The sequence below is a fragment of the Bombina bombina genome, chromosome 3 (assembly GCF_027579735.1).
Source record: "Bombina bombina isolate aBomBom1 chromosome 3, aBomBom1.pri, whole genome shotgun sequence".
NCBI lineage: Eukaryota > Metazoa > Chordata > Amphibia > Anura > Bombinatoridae > Bombina > Bombina bombina.
The window spans coordinates 582,714,729-582,736,008 of NC_069501.1; the positions used below are offsets into that span (position 1 = coordinate 582,714,729).

A 21,280-nucleotide genomic window follows, 5' to 3' on the forward strand; every position below is an offset into this window, starting at 1 on the left:
CTTATTAGTTCTTTATGATCTTTATTTGATTGCAATAATATTTCTAAGGCGACAGAGTTTGTAGCATAGAAGTTAGTAAATCAATAATTTCTACAATGTAACAAGGGGGAGTTTGTAAATAACACTGTTACTATCCAAATAGGAAAAATTGCATTTAAATTTATCGTTAATATAGAGAACATAGTATTACTTATTAAGTAACATAACTGTTTAATTGTTACATTTTTTGTTACCATTTTACCCAAATACTTTTGTAAGTAGTTCAAAGGCTTCAAAAATGGGAGGAGTTTTTCCTCCGTATACAGGTCTTTAAAAGAGATCACAGTTGTCTATAGTCACATGACTTTACTTGGAGCCGGAAGAAGCACCAGAGCCTAAGGGGTGAAACGCGCGTAGCTGGCAAGCTGCGTTTGTTAGGGAGACACAGGCTGTTGTTACCTACAGCAAGGGATTTTGCTTTGAGGCGTTGTCACATCTAATATCTTTCACACTACAGCGCTGAGGAGGTGACCACCCTGGAGGATACTTACCCAGGAGGTGTTTATCCGCGGAAAGTGGAACTTCTCAATTCAAGCTGCAAGTATTTACTGCAGAATCAGACAAAGGCCTCTAGTTATTAAGGTCTGTCGGACCTGATCTCACAGTGCGGATCAGGTCCAACAGACCTCGCTGAATAGGCCGCCAGCAGGGGGGTGTCAATCAACCCGATCGTACTCGATCGGGTTGATTTCCGGCGATGTCTGTACGCCTGCTCAGAGCAGGCGCACAGGTTATGGAGCAGCGGTCTTTGTGACTGCTGCTTCATAACTGCTGTTTCTGGTGAGCCTGCAGGCTCGCCAGAAACACGGGGCATCAAGCTCCAATCGGAGCATGATACATATGCCCCAAAGTGTGTTTTTTCTTCTCTTTTTTTGCATTGAATTGCTATGACTACCCGTGCATAGGAACCAGCTATTTTGCACTTGGAAGGGTTAGTAGTGAACGGAAATTGTTTGTTACTGACAGCCTCAAACCACCCACTGTTTACCCATGACAGGGGAACTTTTATATTGGAACTGAATTATTTAACCATAGTGCTGGAAATTGGCAACTATTTCTGTGACTTTCAATAGGAACTGTTATCCCTTATATCTCATATGAGTTTGATAATGTATTTAATTATTATGTTGACTGGTCATTTTCTTTCTTTATTTATGTGTTTAATTTTATGGGGATTCATAGCGCACTATGAGTATTTTTTCAGTATCCTAGAAATAATTTTGCCGTGTATTAGCCCTAATAAATGCTGCATATATGCTCCCCCTGAGTTATTTGTAATCTTTTCAATATTTGATACATATTAAATGTTTTGGTATGTTGAGGTATTTTTAACCTAGGCAATTATTCCGCATAATTAAAATAGGAACATAGGTAATAGTTAGTGCTGGACAGAAACTGCTTGTATTTCTTCTTCTAGTTCAATTTTAATAGTATCTTTTCCTCCTGCACCATTGGCCTGTGAGTAATTAAATATACAGCGAATTGATACTAACCCCATTATTGGAAGTATTGAAGGCTGCTGACCACATCTCCCTTTTTGTATATATATATATTTAAAAAAAATTCATAGAATCTTTATATATATATATATATATATATACAGTATATTTATATATTTATAGATAAATATTTTACAAAAAAAACACATCTGATATATATAGAAATATGTATTTAAGAATGAATTGACCATAATCTGCTATGTGAAGAACAATGGAATGTGAAATATTCATATTTTGATGTCAGGTTAGCGCACTTGAGAAAATGCAATCAGGTTGTGCTCGCGAGTAAGGTGTTGCTCCCTTGACTTCTATGGGGGAATAAGTTAATGCAATTGCAATATTTGAAGTTCAGCTTTTTGCGCATGTCAGGGTAGCACTCCTTTGAAAAGCTTTTACTTTAAAATTGCAATACGTATTCTACTTGAGGCATGGAAAAAGCTTACTTCTAGCAGAGATAACGCACGAGTGGGAGCGCAGAATAATGCTCCACTCATAATCTAGCCCTTGATGTCCTTAAACCTTGCATTAAAGGGACACGAAACACAACATGTTCCTTCCATGATTCAGACAGAGCATAGAATTAAAACAAATCCAATATACTTAATTCTACTTTTATACGTGTTGAAAAGCAGGTTGGTAGGCTTAGGAGTGTGCATGCGTCTGGAGCATGATATGGTAGAAGTTTTGTAAAAATACTTTTAACAATGTTATACATTTGCAAGAGCACTAGATGGCAGTAGTAGTTGCTGCTATCTAGTGCTCCAGACATGTCCACGCTACCTATCTAGGTATGTTCTACAACAAAGAATACCATGAGAGTGAAGCAAATTTTACAAGAGAAGTACATTCAAAATTTTACATTTTTAAATTGAGTGCTTTATCTGAATCATAATAGAAAATGTTAGATTTCATGTCCTTGTGAATCTCTTTTTCACAAAACAATTTATACTTCTTTCTAATCCTGGTTAACAAGGTAACAACATTTCCCTTTTCCTTTTCTTTCTTACTGTGCTTTTACTATATATTGAGTAACCCATATTTTACTTACAATGGAAATAAAGCTCCTCGTCACCATCTTGACTTGCTTTGCTGTAGCCACATTGCCTTAAAATAGAAAGGGTATAAACATTAATAAACTAGTAAAGTTGTATATGACACATTACTCTAATCTATCAACATGTTTATTTCAGATATAATGATTGGAGATGGTAATCTAAATATAGTTTACAAGTCAATAAAACTTGCTAACAATTTTAGGACAATTAAATACAGTAGAATAAATAATAACACAATAGCTTTTTCTCTGAATTTCAAATGAGCAGAAGATTTTTTCTATGACATATTTCAAAATGTCTGTGACAGCCATCAACAAATCACAGATTTCAATATATATACAATGTAAACGATTGCACTTGCGCAGAAACGGAGCGTGCCTAAAGAGTTGTGTATATAGAAACACTGTGCACAATTTGATAATAAAAGTAAATTGGAAAGTTGTTTAAAATTTCACTCTTCATCTGAATAATACAATTTTTACCTTTAGTGTATTCATTTTTATCTATTAAGACTTTACAAAATAATTAAACGTTGAATCAAAAGTCTGAAATGTATTGTCATCAAGGTGTCATTAGATATTAAACATATATTATTATTTTGATACATATTATTTATTTTTAAGTTATCTATATTATATTGTCAAATATATTAGATATATTTGACAAAATCTATATTCTGTATGGTTACTTCTTTCTTTAATTTAATTTTATGAGTAAAAACACACACTATGTGTGACAAATCTAAACTTGTTAATGATTTTTGAAAATCATTAATCACAATGGAAATTATTTTCACAATTTTAATAATGGTATTTTTCTGATCCATTGTGTGATCCGGAGAACAGAAATCAAATAATGTGTCACACTTATCATGTGATTTGACAGCTCTTTGGAAACCCAAAGGCATCTCGACAATTTGTGAGCATGGAGGAGAAGGGTTCATCATAATATACTGTCAATATAACTTTACTGTTAAACAAACATTCTGAAAAATAAATAACTCTAATTAAAAGGACATGAAACACAAAATGTTTCTTTCATGATTCAGATAGAGAGTACAATTTTAAACAACATTCCAATTCACTTATATTTTCTAATTTCCTTCATTCTTTAGGTATCATTTGATAAAGAAATAGCAATGCACATGGGCGAGCCAATAACATGAGGCATCTATGTGCAGCCACCAATCGGCAGCTACTGAGCCTATTTAGATATGCTTTCCAACAAATTATAATAAAAGAATGAAGCACATTAGATAAAAGAAGTACATTTGAAAGTTGTTTAAAATTGCATGTTCTATCTAAGTAATGAAAGAAAAAAAAGTTTAATGTCCCTTTAAAACATATATACATACTTCTTTCAATTGTGCTTCTATGTCTCTTTAATGAAAGGTACAAAGCACAAGAAACATTCAATGCACAAAATATACTAAGCTTCAGTCAAGTGTAAAATCTATGCATATACCAGGTGTTATAAAATGAATCAGCTTCATGAGAATATGTCAGTGTATTAGTTATATCCCTAGTTCAAGGTCGTTATTAAAGGAATCATTGTTTTGTGTTCCACATTTTTTCTGAAATAGACATTCACAATTTCACAAGCATATTTTCAGTTTATATGGCATAGATTTCACTTGAATATACCTCACTAAGGGATATTACAGCCTAAAATTCTATATAAAAGCTTTAATTATGCCCAGTGAAATCATAATAAAAGTTGCTATGCAATTTTTTAGAATTTAGTTTGCCTGCTTTTCCTGTAATTTATATCTGAAAATCATATTTTTTTCAGTCACCCCAGATGATAATTGTTGCATTATTTGGGGGTTACCTTTGTTGCCTAATTGACCAATAACTTTGGTTTCCTAGTCAGAAACATGCTGTTCATGGAGTCAGTTTTTGATTTATTACTGATTCCTGCAACCTCTCCATCTGTTAAATGTACCTGATTATGCTTGGCGCTGTCTGCCTTACCTTTGCATTTCTGCTGTTTAGTTATTGGGATAGATTGCATAAAGACACATACGCTTGCAAAGGGACCTCTTTGTAAAGGTGAGATAATGTTCTAAAGCTTTACCTATATTTTCTAAAGATGTGTTACCTTGCATTCTTTCCATGAATGAATAGTTGTGTCAAGTGCCCAAAAATGCAGTAAATAGAAAGGTTTGTAAGTGTATAATAGTCACATGTCTATTTTGTTATAGAAAAGTAGTCTTGCGTTGAAATAACTCATTAGTGAACCTAATATCTCATGGAATATACTCACTGCAACTTGCCAACTCCAATATTGCTGAATTAAAAAATTGCAGAAAATGAGACGTGGACCTGTTACCCAATGTGCCTAGATGGATATGGCTGCACCTCACTGACAAGGCCCACTCTGGGCCAAAACATATGTCTGGCGTTTGCTTTGTCTCACATTCAGAGAGGGATTTTCTGGTATTACTGGGCTAGACTGTATTTTTTAGTCAAGGCCTGACTTATATACTACAGGAACGTTCTTCTCTGTGAAAGACACATGCTGGTCAATAAGAGGCTGTTCCTGGGGCGGTAACTATCCATAAAACTAGCTATTATGCTATTGTTCATTGCCAGGTTGAGCGTTTCTTTTTGTGTAGCAAAAATACTTGTATCTGTCAATTATTACATCCCCAAAGTGCCATTAAATACCCATTGTAATCAGAGGAGCAGCATATACTGTACCTCATAATCATACAACGTTTTGCGCCCAGAACCAATTCAACTGTGAACATAAAATTGAGACAACCTTGTAAGCTTTGTAACAGTGAGACACGGCTGCAAGACAAAATACTTTACCAGGACAATAGACTGTTTATAAATCCTGTATGCTGGGCCTATGCGCAGGTGAGCCATGTCTCTAGAACAACTACAGAACACCTATGGCAAATGAGACTACTTTACCTTAACAAAGACGTGACAATTTTTTCCAAAATATTGTGCTCGTAATTGTTTTTCTTTGCTGATAGCTGTATATGTTTGATGTGCGCAATGTCATGTATTGAGCACCTCATACAACTATAGATGTAAATAGCAGGAATGTCCGTTAATGAAATGCTAAAAATATAAGTGATGGTCAATGAATTCGGAACATGGTTTTGCCTTTACAATTTGACCCATTGACAACCTCATGAGCATCTATGAATCTAGTTTGATGTGTTTAACCTCTGCAAAGTGTTAAATACATAGTCAAGGTTGTGCTCATGTACCATTCCTGATGAGCAAATGAGAAGTTGGCATATGTGCATATGGTCCAACCACTGGCTGTATCCTTCTTAAAGGAAGAAAATGAGTGTTCCACATAAAAACATAGTAAAGAAAGGGAATTTGTTTAAGAATAAAATATTCTGACAAAAAAGAGCATTTTATTTTTTATCTAGAGTGTCCCTTTAATAACACATTTTGCCCACTAATAGTATCTATTTAATAAGGTACATTTTTTAGATGTTGCACTTCATTTATTTTCCTAATTACTGATGATTTTTGCCTACAGACACTGGTACATTACTCCCATAGATTAGTTCTTAATCTTACCTCCTCCATATCATGAGTCCAATCACCATGGACAACAACACAATAAATCCTGCCACAGATACAACGACTATAATGATGAGAGGATTCTGCTCACTGGACGCCAGAGCCACTGTAATGCAAAAAGAATTAGAGAGGAAAAATTAACACAGCGATCGTATAAAGATGATCAATCCTGTAGGAAAGAAAAGTCATACATCTACCTGTATTTCATAAGTGGTTTTCAATGCATTAACAGATTCCAACTAAGTAAACAAAGCTGTGCCCAGAAAATATATTGTATTCTGTATGTTAAAGAAGACTGAGACATAAATCACATTCCAGTTGCAAAAACTGATTAATAAGGACTGCAGAAAAAGAAGATACATAGGGAGGAACAATGGTGAGAAATAGGACAGTGAAGGATACTAGACTGAGGATTACAGCAGGAAAAGTTACTTATTTTTTACTTACAAATTTTTTTGTGAGAGGCATAGAGAGATTTCCTTACATGATGGGGCCAGTGCCTGGGTGTTAGGGGAGATGATTTTGGCAGTCTGAGGATTTTGTGGTGGGTGTCATGCAAGGAAAAGCGCAAAGGTGTTAGGAAGCATTTCAGGGGGATTATTTACTCTGCCCACTGTTATTTTATCTTTGACAACAAGTGTTCCTTGACTGCTTTTGAAACTTGATGGCTTCGCTTGCTTCCATCCTATTAAGCATGTTATCCAAATACCTCTCTATTGTACAACTTGGTTTGCTACTGGCTCATGTTTTACCTGTCTATACACCCTTCTGACCCTTTACCTGCTATAATACGCTACCTATTTAATAAATTGACATACATTAATATTAGCTCATTTCCTTTTTGTCCTTCACAAACATTTATATTTATTATCTATAAAAAACTATAATGAAACAATATTTTTCCCGTAGGTTTGTTCATATCTACTTGTCAGAAACCTCCAGCTATCCTCCCCCGACATATAGACAGCACTGTTAACTTAATGCTTTGGATCATTTATTTTCGATCAGTCTGCATTACACTTTTGCCATGGTCTATATTAATGTGCTCATAATGTACTATCTATGCAGTGAATTTATGTATACACCATCATAAAATAAATGGTGAATCCTCTTAAGGTCCATTAAACTCAATCTAGGGCCTATCCTACTTCTAAAAAATATACTCAATGAAACCATAAATATTGCAGATAAACACCCAGTTTTGATAATGTATCCTTAAAGGGACAGTATACACAAATTTTCATATAACTGCATGTAATAGACACTACTATAAAGAAGAATATGCACAGATACTATAAAACCATTTAAAAAATTACTTGGAAGCTCCCAGTTTAGCTCTGTTGAAAAGGTTACTGGAACACCCACTGCAAGTGGGAAATATCAGACACTCCCCCCTCCCCCTTTCTCTGCATATCAAAAGACCCTTTACACAAACAGGAGAAAGCTGGAGGAGGAATACATCAGTATTCTCCTAAAACTTTGGGGATCGGTTAAGAGTCTGAAAATAAGAGCAATATTATTTAAAAATAAGCAAAACTATATAAAAACCTGTATGGGCTATATAAATGGATCATCTACAAAACATTTATGAAAAATATAGTGTATAATGTCCCTTTAAACATGTGTTCTGGTTTTAGATTGCTTTGATGCTGGTATAATTAAAAGGGCCATGTAAATGAATTGCTACAGCACACAAATAAAATCAGCATCCAGGAGATATTGTCGCTATTATTGTTTGGTTTTCCAAACAATTACTTGAACTTGAATTGTTTTTGTAATGCAGTTGGCTATTTAGTGTCCAACTGAAAGTGTAAAAAAACTTATGAAACCATTAATAACTAGAAATCCTGGAAACAGAAATGCCCAGGCTCATAGCTCCTGGGTAGCGCATGTTAGCCCAAATTTACTAAAAAAAATAGTATGACCAAGTCCAAAAGAACATGAAGCCCAGTACAGTAATTAGTTGATTTGAAAGCATTCAGTGGAAGTTGTAAATTCCAAAGACAATAATCTGTTTTCTATATATATGATTATTGCAGTCATGGTGGTAAATTTATCATGATGCGAACAGACATGATCCGCTATAGCGAATTATGTCTGCTGCACATCGATAAATGCTGACAGCATACGCTGTTGGCATTTATCATTACACCAGCAGTTCTTGTGAACTGCTTGTGCAATACCGCCCCCTGCAGATTCGCGGCCAATCGGCCGCTAGCAGGGGGTGTCAATCAACCTAAATGTATTTGATTGGGCTGGCTGCTGTCCGCCATCTAAGAGGTGGCAGACGAGTTAAGGAGCAGCGGTCTTAGGACCGCTGCTTCTTAACTTCTGCTTCAGACGGAACTGAAGGGGAGTGGGTTGGAAGCATCATCCGCTGCTTCATAAATCGACCCCTTATGCTGTATCTAAAGAATCATACCCCTAGATCACTGGTTTTCAAACCTGTCCTCAGGCCTCACTAACAGGCCACATTTTGAGTTCATCTGAACTGGAGCACAGGTGAAATAATCAGCTGATTAATAAACCTGGCAATTTTACCTGCTCTCACCCAAGGTAATCCTGAAAACCTGGCCTGTTGGGGAGGCCAGAGGACAGGTTTTACTATTTGCTAGACCAATGAGCCACCATATTTTGTTTTGTAATTTTAGTTTTATTTTATTGGCACTACCTTGGCAAAATCATTTACTTTATATTGTCCGGTGCTGGCTTTTCTTTTCATGTTCTTCATTTACTCTCTTTTATTTGCTCTGCTGGACGTAAGTCTGGCCTCCATTGGCTATGCACCCTTAGTTTCAAAGGTAGAAAATATAAAAACCTATTTGGGATGGGTTTGAGACATAATTCACTAGAATAAATGCTAACTTTAAAAATAAAGTTACTTAAAGGTGCACAAGACCAAAGACTGGAATCAGTCACTGGCGAATACGACTCTTGCATCGGTATGAAATCTCCAGTAAGAAGCGACTTTCTATAGAGATAACAGTTTGTTAAATTTAAATGATTTGTGCATGTATTTTGATGTAAGTTGAAATCCAGATGGCTGATAAATGGGGCTACGTTTGTTACTATCAGTTGTGAAAAGCATAGCATCTGGTACTAAACTGCACATTGCTATTAGGAAACATCTTAACCGCAAGTCAATGGCCTAGATTAAGTAAAAAAAATAAATCTTGTTAAAAAAAACTTGCTGCAACTTCGTAACTCAAAAATTGAGGAATTCATTAAGATTTGTAAATGTCTGTTGTAACCGCTGATTTTTTTCTTGCAGCCATTCATTTCTGGGTGTCTAGGACAAGTTTCCCTGTGGAGTATTACCGACACCACAAAACATTTTAAAAACTGCAAAATGAAGAAATTTAAATTAATAAAACATGCACAAAAGAAAATATAAAAAGGTTTAAGGAAAATATAGGAAAAAACAAAACAAGAACCGACTGCAAGACAAGATACTTTGCAGGAAATCACATCTTTTTGAATTCCACATGCAGAATAGAGTATTAGGAACATAAATCAGAGCCCATCATGACAACACCGCAATACACCCCAGTGTACCCAGGGTAAGCCTCTTATTCACATCTACAAGACTGCAGAGACAGATTTAATTCTATCCAGCAATACTACTTTAACATAACAAAACAGACATGTATTTTTTATGTGTTGTTAGCGGTTCTGGTTTGATATGTGAGATATCATGTATTGGGTTACTTAGACAATTATATATGTTAGTTAAATGAAATACCCACTGGCGATAGGCAGTGAAAGACAGCTGAAATGAGGCTCTATTCATTTGAACATGATCTCACCTGAACAAAGAGACCCCTTAACAGCCTAATGTGTGACTATGAATCTAACCCAGTGGGTGCTATAACAATGGAAGGTTAATATATATAAAAATGAGGGGCATTTGCTGTTTTGTAAACATGAACCATACATTTATTAAAGGAATAGTAAAGTCAAAATGAAACTTGCATGATGAGCATGCAGTTTTAAATATGTCCCATCCTACAGCAAAGGTGTTTGCCATTATATACAACATTGCTGCAAACATTGTTGCAAACATTGCTGCCATAAGACATAGGCATGCTCCTGAGCGCCTATAAACGAAGGATAACGAGAACATACACTTAATTAGATAATAGAAGTATAATAGAAAGTTATATAAAATTGCATGCTTTATATGAATCATGAGTTTAATTGTAGCCCTTTAATATTATAATAAAAAAAATGATACACATTTTAATGTTTCTTAGTTTCTACTTATTTAGCCTAGTGGAATGACAATGATAATGAAGAAAAGGATACATATTTTATATATTCTTTTGATAAAGGGAGGGACAGCAGCTTTCAGCCTGGGTTGCTATCAAATAATATCAGATAGTGTTCAAATGTCCCAGCATGGTTTTCAGAATATTTTTTATGGAAACAACTAACCCATATGGGGGGTAAATGCCCTCGGCTGGAATAGCCATCTCTCTGCTTTTAATTAGCTGAAATAGCTCAGCATGTAAACGAGGTAACAGATTCTACACTTTCCGTGATTTAAAATTGAAAATGAAAAACTTGAATTCTTTTACATCTGACACAGATTCAGTGTTCTGCTGAACTGACTTTGACTGTCAGTTCCTTAGATTTCTACTAGGAATGCAGCTGACAAAAGTTCACCTATATCTGAACATAAAGATGAAATATTTCCTGATATATAATGCTGCAGTTACTGTTAATTTAGTCTAAACTTGTTTTATGTTTCCAGAGATTATTTGATGGTCCCTTCTTTATATTTACTAAGAATTTAACAAATTGAGACCGATCATATCTGCCCAACATCGCTAAATGCAGACAGCATACGCTGTCGGCATTTAACATTGCACAAGCAGTTCTGGTGAACTGCTTGTGCAATGCTGCCCCCTGCAGATTTGCGGCCAATCAGCAGCTAGCAGGGGGTGTCAATCAACCCGATCGTATCTGATCGGGTTGATTGCTGTCCACCACCTCAGAGGCGGTAGACTAGTTAAGGAGCAGCGGTCTTAAGACAGCTGCTTCCGGTAAGCCTTCAGGCTCACGCGGAAACAGGGGCATCAGGGGCCATTTGGTCCTTGATAAATCGGCCCCATAGTCTTATTTCTGTGCTACAAGGGTACGGACTCCTCAAGATGGAAAAAGTGACCTCATACTTTAGTGAATAAGCTCTGTAAGAAAACATATGAATTGAATATAGAAAATTCTCTCCAGATGTTCTCTTTGAATTGCTAGTGAATCTGTCCCATGCTATCAAAGGCACTGAAGCCACCAGCAAAATCAAATCATTGACCTCACTACATATAGAGAGATGTATATCTTGTTCCTATATTTTATAGGACTTTAATCCCCTAAAAAAAGCTTCAGGAACTTAGAGGAGAGTCCACTGTCTAATTCTCATTTAAATGATTTAATAAATGCATATTTCCTGTATTTAAATATGGAAGTCCATAAACTCTCTTCAGATTGAAAAATGTGAGGAGAATGAGGAGTTAATTTGATTGCCTATCATCAAAAGTCTCATAATATCCACACCATGTTAAACTAGAGCCTCCATAATCGATACAGAAGACACAACCGTGCTCTGGTTTTGATGACAGATTTTGTTTTGTGGCTACAAAAATGGTACACCAATTTACATACTATTCACTTTATGATAATTTATGACTGGCTTGTCTTGCTTGTCTTGCAGGGTCCATCATATAAACAACGTTTCAAACCTATACTCGGTTCTTAATCATGATTAAGAACCGAGTATAGGTTTGAAACATTGTTTATATGATGGACCCTGCAAGAGAACAATAAAGGTCTTTTAAATCTTACTGGAGGCTGGATAATTACTTCTTTGAAATTTACATTGGGGTTTGGCTAACCCATTCCTGTGCCCCAGACAGAAAAAGGTGCTGCCTTTCACCATTACAGTTGTCTATTATAGGGCCTGATATTGTGTACCGGGTATTTTAACATTTCTAATAATATTTTGTTATTATATGTTAGCTAACTGCACAGAGAAGTGCAAACACTAGGGAGGGTGAATGTTTCAGTACATGTTAAGACAACTAAAGTTAAACTAAATTTTTCAAGCTAAACAAATTAAATCATTTTTTCAAAGGTTCAAATTAGTTTTTGTAAATGAACATTAATTTGAATGCATACAGAAAGAAAAGCTCATTACCAGGCACGGACAACAGCTCAGTAGCTTGTTCTAAGGTGAGTTACCACCTAGGACCAGGCTCTTTTAGCCCAATTGAACTTTCCACAGAGAGGAACATATGTGAAGTACATCAGTCTGATCCCAACTAGTAAGGTCACTCCAGTCCCGAAATACCAGGCAATTTTCCTCTGAATATTAATTTGACCTCCATGCCAGGCACAGTGTTATGCTCAAATAAAAATAAATACACCAAATTCAAAACTATGTTGTAAAAGGCACACAGCTTGCTTTTAATGAAAATCTAAAAATTACATTTTCAAACTTAAAGGGACAGTTTTAGTCAAACTTTTATGATTCAGATAGGGTATGCAATTTTAAACAACTTTTCAGTTTACTTTTGCTTTGTTCCCTTAGTGGCATTTTTGAAAAGCTAGACCTAGCTAGGCTTAAACTGATTTCAAAACCGTTGAAAATCGCCTCTTAGCTCAGAGCATTTTTTAAGTTTTTCACAGTTAGACAGTGCTAGTTCATGTGTTCCATATACATAACATTGTGCTCACACCCGTGGAGTTATTTAAGAGTCTGTATTGATTGGCTAAACAGCATGTCTGTCAAAAGCACTGATATAAGGGTGCAGTCTGCAGAGGTTTAGATACAAGGTAATTACAGAGGTTAATATAACTGTGTTGGTTATGCGAAACTGGGGAATAGGTAATAAAGGGATTATCTGTCTTTTTAAACAATAAAAATTCTGGTGTAGGCTGGCCCTTTAAGCAAAATAACTTTTTAAACAGTTAAATAACCCAAACTACAAAACATGTCCTTCCTAGCACAAAAGAAGGCCATTTACAAAACTCTCCCCTTCCAGTCAAATTACATAGGGAGTACCAGCAATCCCCACTCTGACTAAAGTCACCAAATAGTCAAGTACGCCCAGCAGCTGTGGCAAACCTAAAGTGAGGGTGGGTAGGAAGCTTACTTATGTTCTCTATCTCTATTTACATCCTATATAATGCATTCTACTTGCACAAAGAAGACCCCTCACTTAGGTTTACAAGGAAGTCAGAAATACTTCTTTTAATTTAATTCTTTCCCCATATATAAAAGTAACACTAGATCAGATGTAATTAGAATCAACCAGTAGATTGTTGTGTGATTTCCCATCTCCTTCTTAGCCAGTAGTGACAACATGGGCACAAGTAAAAATAAATACCAAATGAGTTTTGCACAAGTATATTCTTACCCACTGTAGTGGTCTTAATTAAAATGGGTGATTGAGAGCAAGAATATTAGTCCCCATGTTAAACACAAATCAACATAATGTGTAAACACATATTTTCTTATGGTAATCTCACGCATAAGAAGATCACACTGACAAACTTCACATAAAGGCCATTGTCTCACTGTAGTATTAAAGGGACACTGAACCCAATTTTTTTCTTTCCTGATCCAGATAGAGCATGACATTTTAAGCAACGTTCTAATTTACTCCTATTATCAAATTTTCTTTATTCTCTTGGTATCTTTATTTGAAATGCAAGAATCTAAGTTTAGATGCCGGCCCATTTGTGGTGAACAACCTTGGTTGTCCTTCCTGATTGGTGGATAAATTCATCCACCAATAAAAACGTGATGTCCAGAGTTCTGAACCCCCCAAAAAAAGCTTAGATGCCTTCTTTTTCAAATAAAGATATCAAGAGAACGAAGAAAAATTGATAATAGGAGTAAATTAGAAAGTTGCTTAAAATTGCATGCTCTATCTGAATCACGAAAGAAAATGTTTTGGTTCAGTGTCCCTTTAATATAAATGCAACTGAATTAGAATACTGGAGTCTATTCCAATTAGAAAGAGTAGTAGTACAAAGCTTTGCACAGGTTTTTCCTAAAGGTTGTCAAATCTAATGGCTGTTTAAATACACCAGAAAACATTATTTTCCTTTTAATGTTTTTCATTTTGACTTTGTAACATAAAAATATTTCAGAAAATTTGCATTAACTTTTTCACACTATATAATCAGAAAGCTTAACTTACTTTATTTTTTAATCTATCAAAATTAACAATATTACCTTCCTGAAAACCTATTTTAGCTTGTGGCATAGCTTTACTTGTTTTCTAAAGTGTTTCCACAACTTCAATTCATAAAGATAAATACAGTTATTTTGTAATTAAATAAAATTTTAAAAATGAAGCTCATATAACATTTAATCTCTGAAATATATACACAGCAAAACTATAATTAAAAGAATATTTATTTAAAAGAGCAATTAAGTGTAAATTATCAATTGAAGCTAAATGATAGATAGTAATTGCACACATGTCATGAAATAATATTGTTTACAGCTGTAGCTGTTGAAATACACTCCTCAGGATTTACCAATGAGATTTTAAAGGAAGAAAAAAGGAGAGAAGAACAAAGACAGAGGGGGATATTTATCAAAGCGTCAATCTCGGTGCATTCACCGGCATCAATACGCTCGCCAGACATCGCTGCCGCGGATACACATATAATGAAAACGTCAAAAACACGCGCATCAAGTACGGCGCAATGAGCATCGGACTGTTGTTAACTAACAGTCATCAATGTCGCGGTTATTCAGGTTTTTCCCAACTTTATTTATACCATTTATTTACTGTCCATGAACAAGCACATTTTTCTAAAGCTAATCTTTTACTTTTCATCTGTTAATGTCCAAGAAATAGCTACATGTATACCTCAACAAACAATATCTCATAGAAAGTTATTTTTATATTTATTTGTTATACAGAATAATCTGTTATATTATACTTTCACATAAATTAATGTGTATTTTTATTTCTAGAAGTCATGATATGCTTTTATCTCATGTTTTTTAATTTATAAATGATTATTAATGCTAGAATGTATACATATATATTTGCATATATATATATATATATATATATATATATAAACAATGTTATCTGTCATATCTCTGTGTTTATTTATACCACTATATGTATATAGTGTAAATTAATTATTATTCTGAGCAGGAATAATTGCGAATATAAAATGTAATCAGGGTACCATATGTATTTATTTGCAATAAATGGATATTTTAGGAGCTGGGCCAGTTTTCTCTCTGTACCCATGTAACCCCTCCTGATTGCAATCTAGTTTTAAGAGCCACCCCTACACAGGTGTTATAAAATGGGCTGGCATATAAGATGACATTTCTTACTGAAAAAGAAATTCAAGAGAAGGAAGAAAAACACTGAAAATATGACAAGTAAAGTGGTGATTTTAATTTCTGCTGTATCTGAATCATGGCAGTTTAATGTTAAGTGGGCTATCCCTTTGAGCTATCATCTTAAGATTATATTGAATCAAACATCAATTTGAATTTTAAAATCATTGTCTAAAATATTACAGTGTGTTCTAATGTCAGCATCAATGCTTATCTTTAATACTCATTTCACATATACATACTTTTAAAGTATAATATGCAATGTAACAAATGGCACTTACAAGTTCTGATGAGTGATTAATGACACAAGTATCGAGCAATTTGATTTGTTAGTGATAGTTTAAAATATATATTTGAATAAAATTGGCTGATGTCATAAATCATGTGATTATGCATATTCCAATCAAAAGTGGTTGAAAAATTCACTAGTGTGTGGGTTGTTTAGGAGTTTGCGTCATAATTGGTGTGAAAAGTGTTGCTTCAAATTTGGGGCGTAGTAGAGAGTGGGACCTGTATTACATGGCTTAAAAATGGTGCAAATTGATTTTTCCAAAAAAATAAAAGGAAGTTAGCTATATTATGTTGTGTATTTATTTAATTTTTATCTCTATATCTATTAGTGCAACAAGTTTGGGGCAAAACTTTGCAGCAAATTTGGAGGGATATTGTCCCCTTGCTTTGTAATGAGAGACAAAGTTGTAACATAATCCATAAATAGTAATGTTTTTTTTATTTTTATCCCTATATCTACTAGTGCACCAAATGTGGAGCAATAATATTGTTTGATTTAGAAGGGGTATACAATTTTAATAAAGTTTCTAATTTACTTTTATTATGTAATATACTTCATTCTCTTGCAGCATCGAACATAAGCTTTCTGTATTTTCAGACTCCCATTGATTTCTATGGCATCCGCGGCTTCAAGGGTGGCGGATTGAAAACTAGGTACACAAGCATACCTGTTAAATCGATCTGCGTCAGATTGAGATCTCGGGAGTGTATATTTCATCACACATTTCAACAATTGATGATCTTGACGCTTTGATAACTACGGCGGATCAATCTCGCGACAAATACGATGCGGGATTCAAGCGTATTTTCAGTTGATGCTTTGATAAACATCCCCCATAGGGTAATACTGTAACAATATAGGCCTAATGTACGTAGTAAGTATCTTACTCATAATCTTCTGAGCTGATATCCTGCAATTGTTAACCTCTTAAGCCAAATGGACAAGGGTACTATATCACACAGTATGGCTTACACTGTAGTCTTCTGTCAGCTTTGACAGCGGAGACTGCAGCCAGGGAAAGATCTGATCATTCATCCTTTACTATATGAAGGCAGATTGCCTATACAAACAGTGAAACTGACAGTATCAGCTTGCAGTGATTCTGTGGGTGATGAGGAGGGAAGGAGAGAGGCGGGCGGTGCATTTCAGGAGGGGGTGTAAGGGGAGGGTTCCCTATGCTACAGAAAAAAATGTTTGGTGAGGGAGGGGGGTGAATGGGTTCCCTAAATACAGAAATGGGTGAGGGAGGGGTGAGGGCATCCCTTGTGACAATATCTTGGGGAGGGGATGGCGATTGATGCACTTCAGAAAACATTTTTACTAATAAATTTAAAAAAAAAATAAGAGAAAAACTATAAACTGTATACTGGCAGACAGCTGCCAGTACCTAAGATGGCAGCTTCTAGTGAGAGGGGGGGGGGGAGTGTTAGAGAGCTGTTTAGGAGGTATGAGGGAGGTGGGAGGGTTGAGGAGTGAAAAAAGGCTTAAAACTGTGAACTGGCAGTTGCACCAAGATGTTGGTGACCTGTGGGGGGGTGAGGGAGGGAAGCAAGCTGTTTGGGAGGGATCAGGTAGGGATCAGGGTGTGGGGTGTATCAGGTGGGAGGGTAATATCTACACTACAGCAAAAATAACATTACAAGCTACCTGAATAATCCCTTCACTACCATGAATAAAAGAAGTTTGGTGCTCAACTGTAATTAGCAGCTTTCTAATTGCTAAAAAGCAATGGAAAAGCAATGTATGTCTGCTATTTCTGAACAAAGGGGATTCCAGAGAAGATTTTACAACCTTTTGTCTTATGACTGCAGATGTTGTGTGTAAATAATTTCAGTGACAAACCCAAAGTTTGTGAAAAAGTTAATGATATTTTGAATATTATCGCATTTGGTGGCAAAATGGTAGCATGAAATATACCAAAATGGACCTAGATCTACTACTAAAAAATAATATATAGTTTTGATAGATAAAATGCTTTATTTCTGTTAAAAGTGATAGCAAAAATGCTAAAAAAAAATCTCCTGTTTTTCTCTAAAATTTTGGTACTGAAGGGTTTAAAGATGAACTTTAAGTTCTCAGCATATGAGGCTATAGTGAATACAGCAAGTTATTACCACTCACTTAAAGACAAAGGGTAACAGGAAACAGTAAAGTCAAAATGAAACGTTCATGTTTAGGTAGAACTTACAGTTTTAAACAAATTTCCATTTTACTTTTATGAAATTTGCTTTATTTTCTTGATATCTTTTATTGAAGAATAAATCTACATAGTTTCATAGGAGCTTATGCGTGTGCAAATTTCTTGTGTACTGTATTACAGCAGTGTTTTGCAACATTGTAGCAGCATTATACATTATTGAAAACACTGCTGACAGAGTACTAAAGACATGTGCATGTTCCTAACTTTACTAAAGTTGTTTAAAATTGCATACTCAGTCTAAATCATGATATTTTAATTTTGACGTTACTGTGTCTTTAAGCATATAAAGGAACCTTGCATTATATATATTGAGAACAAATAAGCTGGATACTCACCAATTTAAAGAGCCACTATTCTGCTCATGCTTACAGTTGGCATTTCCCTTATTAGAATCCAAAACTTCAATGTTCGTTTCACAAAAAACTTGTAATTTTTAAGAATTGAGCGGTAAGAAGTTGCTTATCTCATTGACTGGGAGACTATTCGGGTTCATCTTCAATCTTTGCTGAACATACTTAGGCCTAGATTTAGAGTTCGGCGTTAGCCGTGAAAACCAGCGTTAGAGGCTCCTAACGCTGGTTTTAGGCTACCGCCGGTATTTGGAGTCAGTGATTAAAGGGTCTAACGCTCACTTTTCAGCCGCGACTTTTCCATACCGCAGATCCCCTTACGTCAATTGCGTATCCTATCTTTTCAATGGGATCTTCCTAACGCCGGTATTTAGAGTCGTTTCTGAAGTGAGCGTTAGAATTCTAACGACAAAACTCCAGCAGCAGGAAAAAAGCAGGAGTTAAGAGCTTTCTGGGCTAACGCCGGTTCATAAAGCTCTTAACTACTGTACCCTAAAGTACACTAACACCCATAAACTACCTATGCACCCCTAAACCGAGGTCCCCCCACATCGCCGCAACTCGATTAAATTTTTTTAACCCCTAATCTGCCGACCGCCACCTACGTTATACTTATGTACCCCTAATCTGCTGCCCCTAACACCGCCGACCCCTGTATTATATTTATTAACCCCTAACCTGCCCCCCACAACGTCGCCGCAAGCTACTTACAATAATTAACCCCTAATCTGCCGACCGCAAAGTGCCGCCACCTACGTTATCCTTATGTACCCCTAATCTGCTGCCCCTAACACCGCCGACCCCTATATTATATTTATTAACCCCTAATCTGCCCCCCTCAACGTCGCCGACACCTGCCTACACTTATTAACCCCTAATCTGCCGAGCGGACCTGAGCGCTACTATAATAAAGTTATTAACCCCTAATCCGCCTCACTAACCCTATCATAAATAGTATTAACCCCTAATCTGCCCTCCCTAACATCGCCGACACCTAACTTCAATTATTAACCCCTAATCTGACGACCGGAGCTCATCGCTACTATAATAAATGGATTAACCCCTAAAGCTAAATCTAACCCTAACACTAACACCCCCCTAACTTAAATATAATTTAAATCTAACGAAATTAATTAACTCTTATTAAATAAATTATTCCTATTTAAAGCTAAATACTTACCTGTAAAATTAATCCTAATATAGCTACACTATAAATTATAATTATATTGTAGCTATTTTAGGATTAATATTTATTTTACAGGCAACTTTGTAATTATTTTAACCAGGTACAATAGCTATTAAATAGTTAAGAACTATTTAATAGTTACCTAGTTAAAATAATAACAAAATTACCTGTAAAATAAGTCCTAACCTAAGTTATAATTAAACCTAACACTACCCTATCAATAAATTAATTAAATAAAATACCTACAATTACCTACAATAAAACCTAACACTACACTATCAATAAATAAATTAAATACAATTTCTACAAATAACTACAATTACATAAACTAACTAAAGTACAAAAAATAAAAAAGAACTAAGTTACAAAAAATAAAAAAATATTTACAAACATAAGAAAAATATTACAACAATTTTAAACTAATTACACCTACTCTAAGCCCCCTAATAAAATAACAAAGACCCCCAAAATAAAAAAATGCCCTACCCTATTCTAAATTAATAAATTTAAAAGCTCTTTTACCTTACCAGCCCTGAACAGGGCCCTTTGCGGGGCATGCCCCAAGAAATTCAGCTCTTTTGCCTGTAAAAAAAAACATACAATACCCCCCCCCCCCAACATTACAACCCACCACCCACATACCCCTAATCTAACCCAAACCCCCCTTAAATAAACCTAACACTAAGCCCCTGAAGATCATCCTACCTTGTCTTCACCATACCAGGTTCACCGATCGGTCCAGAAGAGCTCCTCCGATGTCCTGATCCAAGCCCAAGCGGGGGGCTGAAGAGGTCCATGATCCGGCTGAAGTCTTCATCCAAGCGGGCCAGAAGAGGTCTTCCATCCGATTGAAGTCTTCATCCAAGCGGCATCCATCCGGAGCGAAGCGGCAGCATCCTGAAGACCTCCACCGCGGAACATCCATCCTGGCCGACGACTGAACGACGAATAACGGTTCCTTTAAATGACGTCACCCAAGATGGCGTCCCTCGAATTCCGATTGGCTGATAGGATTCTATCAGCCAATCGGAATTAAGGTAGGAATATTCTGATTGGCTGATGGAATCAGCCAATCAGAATCAAGTTCAATCCGATTGGCTGATCCAATCAGCCAATCAGATTGAGCTCGCATTCTATTGGCTGTTCCGATCAGCCAATAGAATGCGAGCTCTATCTGATTGGCTGATTGGATCAGCCAATCGGATTGAACTTGATTCTGATTGGCTGATTCCATCAGCCAATCAGAATATTCCTACCTTAATTCCGATTGGCTGATAGAATCCTATCAGCCAATCGGAATTCGAGGGACGCCATCTTGGGTGACGTAATTTAAAGGAATCATCATTCGTCGTTCAGTCGTCGGCCAGGATGGATGTTCCGCGGTGGAGGTCTTCAGGATGCTGCCGCTTCGCTCCGGATGGATGCCGCTTGGATGAAGACTTCAATCGGATGGAAGACCTCTTCTGGCCCGCTTGGATGAAGACTTCAGCCGGATCATGGACCTCTTCAGCCCCCCGCTTGGGCTTGGATCAGGACATCGGAGGAGCTCTACTGGACCGATCGGTGAACCTGGTATGGTGAAGACAAGGTAGGATGATCTTCAGGGGCTTAGTGTTAGGTTTATTTAAGGGGGGTTTGGGTTAGATTAGGGGTATGTGGGTGGTGGGTTGTAATGTTGGGGGGGGGGTATTGTATGTTTTTTTTTACAGGCAAAAGAGCTGAATTTCTT

At 36.0% G+C, this 21,280-nt stretch overlaps 1 protein-coding gene across 6 annotated transcripts in view; it reads right to left on the minus strand.

Annotated features, from left to right (window-relative positions):
- Nucleotides 1-21,280, minus strand: part of EPHA10 (EPH receptor A10) — a 1,001,793-nt gene that overhangs the window by 168,861 nt on the left and 811,652 nt on the right. For 4 of the 6 annotated variants that reach the window (XM_053707154.1, XM_053707152.1, XM_053707150.1 and 1 more), the window contains 2 exons: nucleotides 6,145-6,253; nucleotides 2,587-2,642 (listed from right to left, as the gene is read on the minus strand). In XM_053707154.1, the coding sequence (XP_053563129.1) occupies nucleotides 2,587-2,642; nucleotides 6,145-6,253 (165 nt within the window). Of the gene's footprint in view, nucleotides 1-2,582; nucleotides 2,643-6,144; nucleotides 6,254-21,280 lie in introns of all 6 variants that reach the window. The other 2 variants (XM_053707156.1, XM_053707151.1) reach the window with 1 other exon arrangement.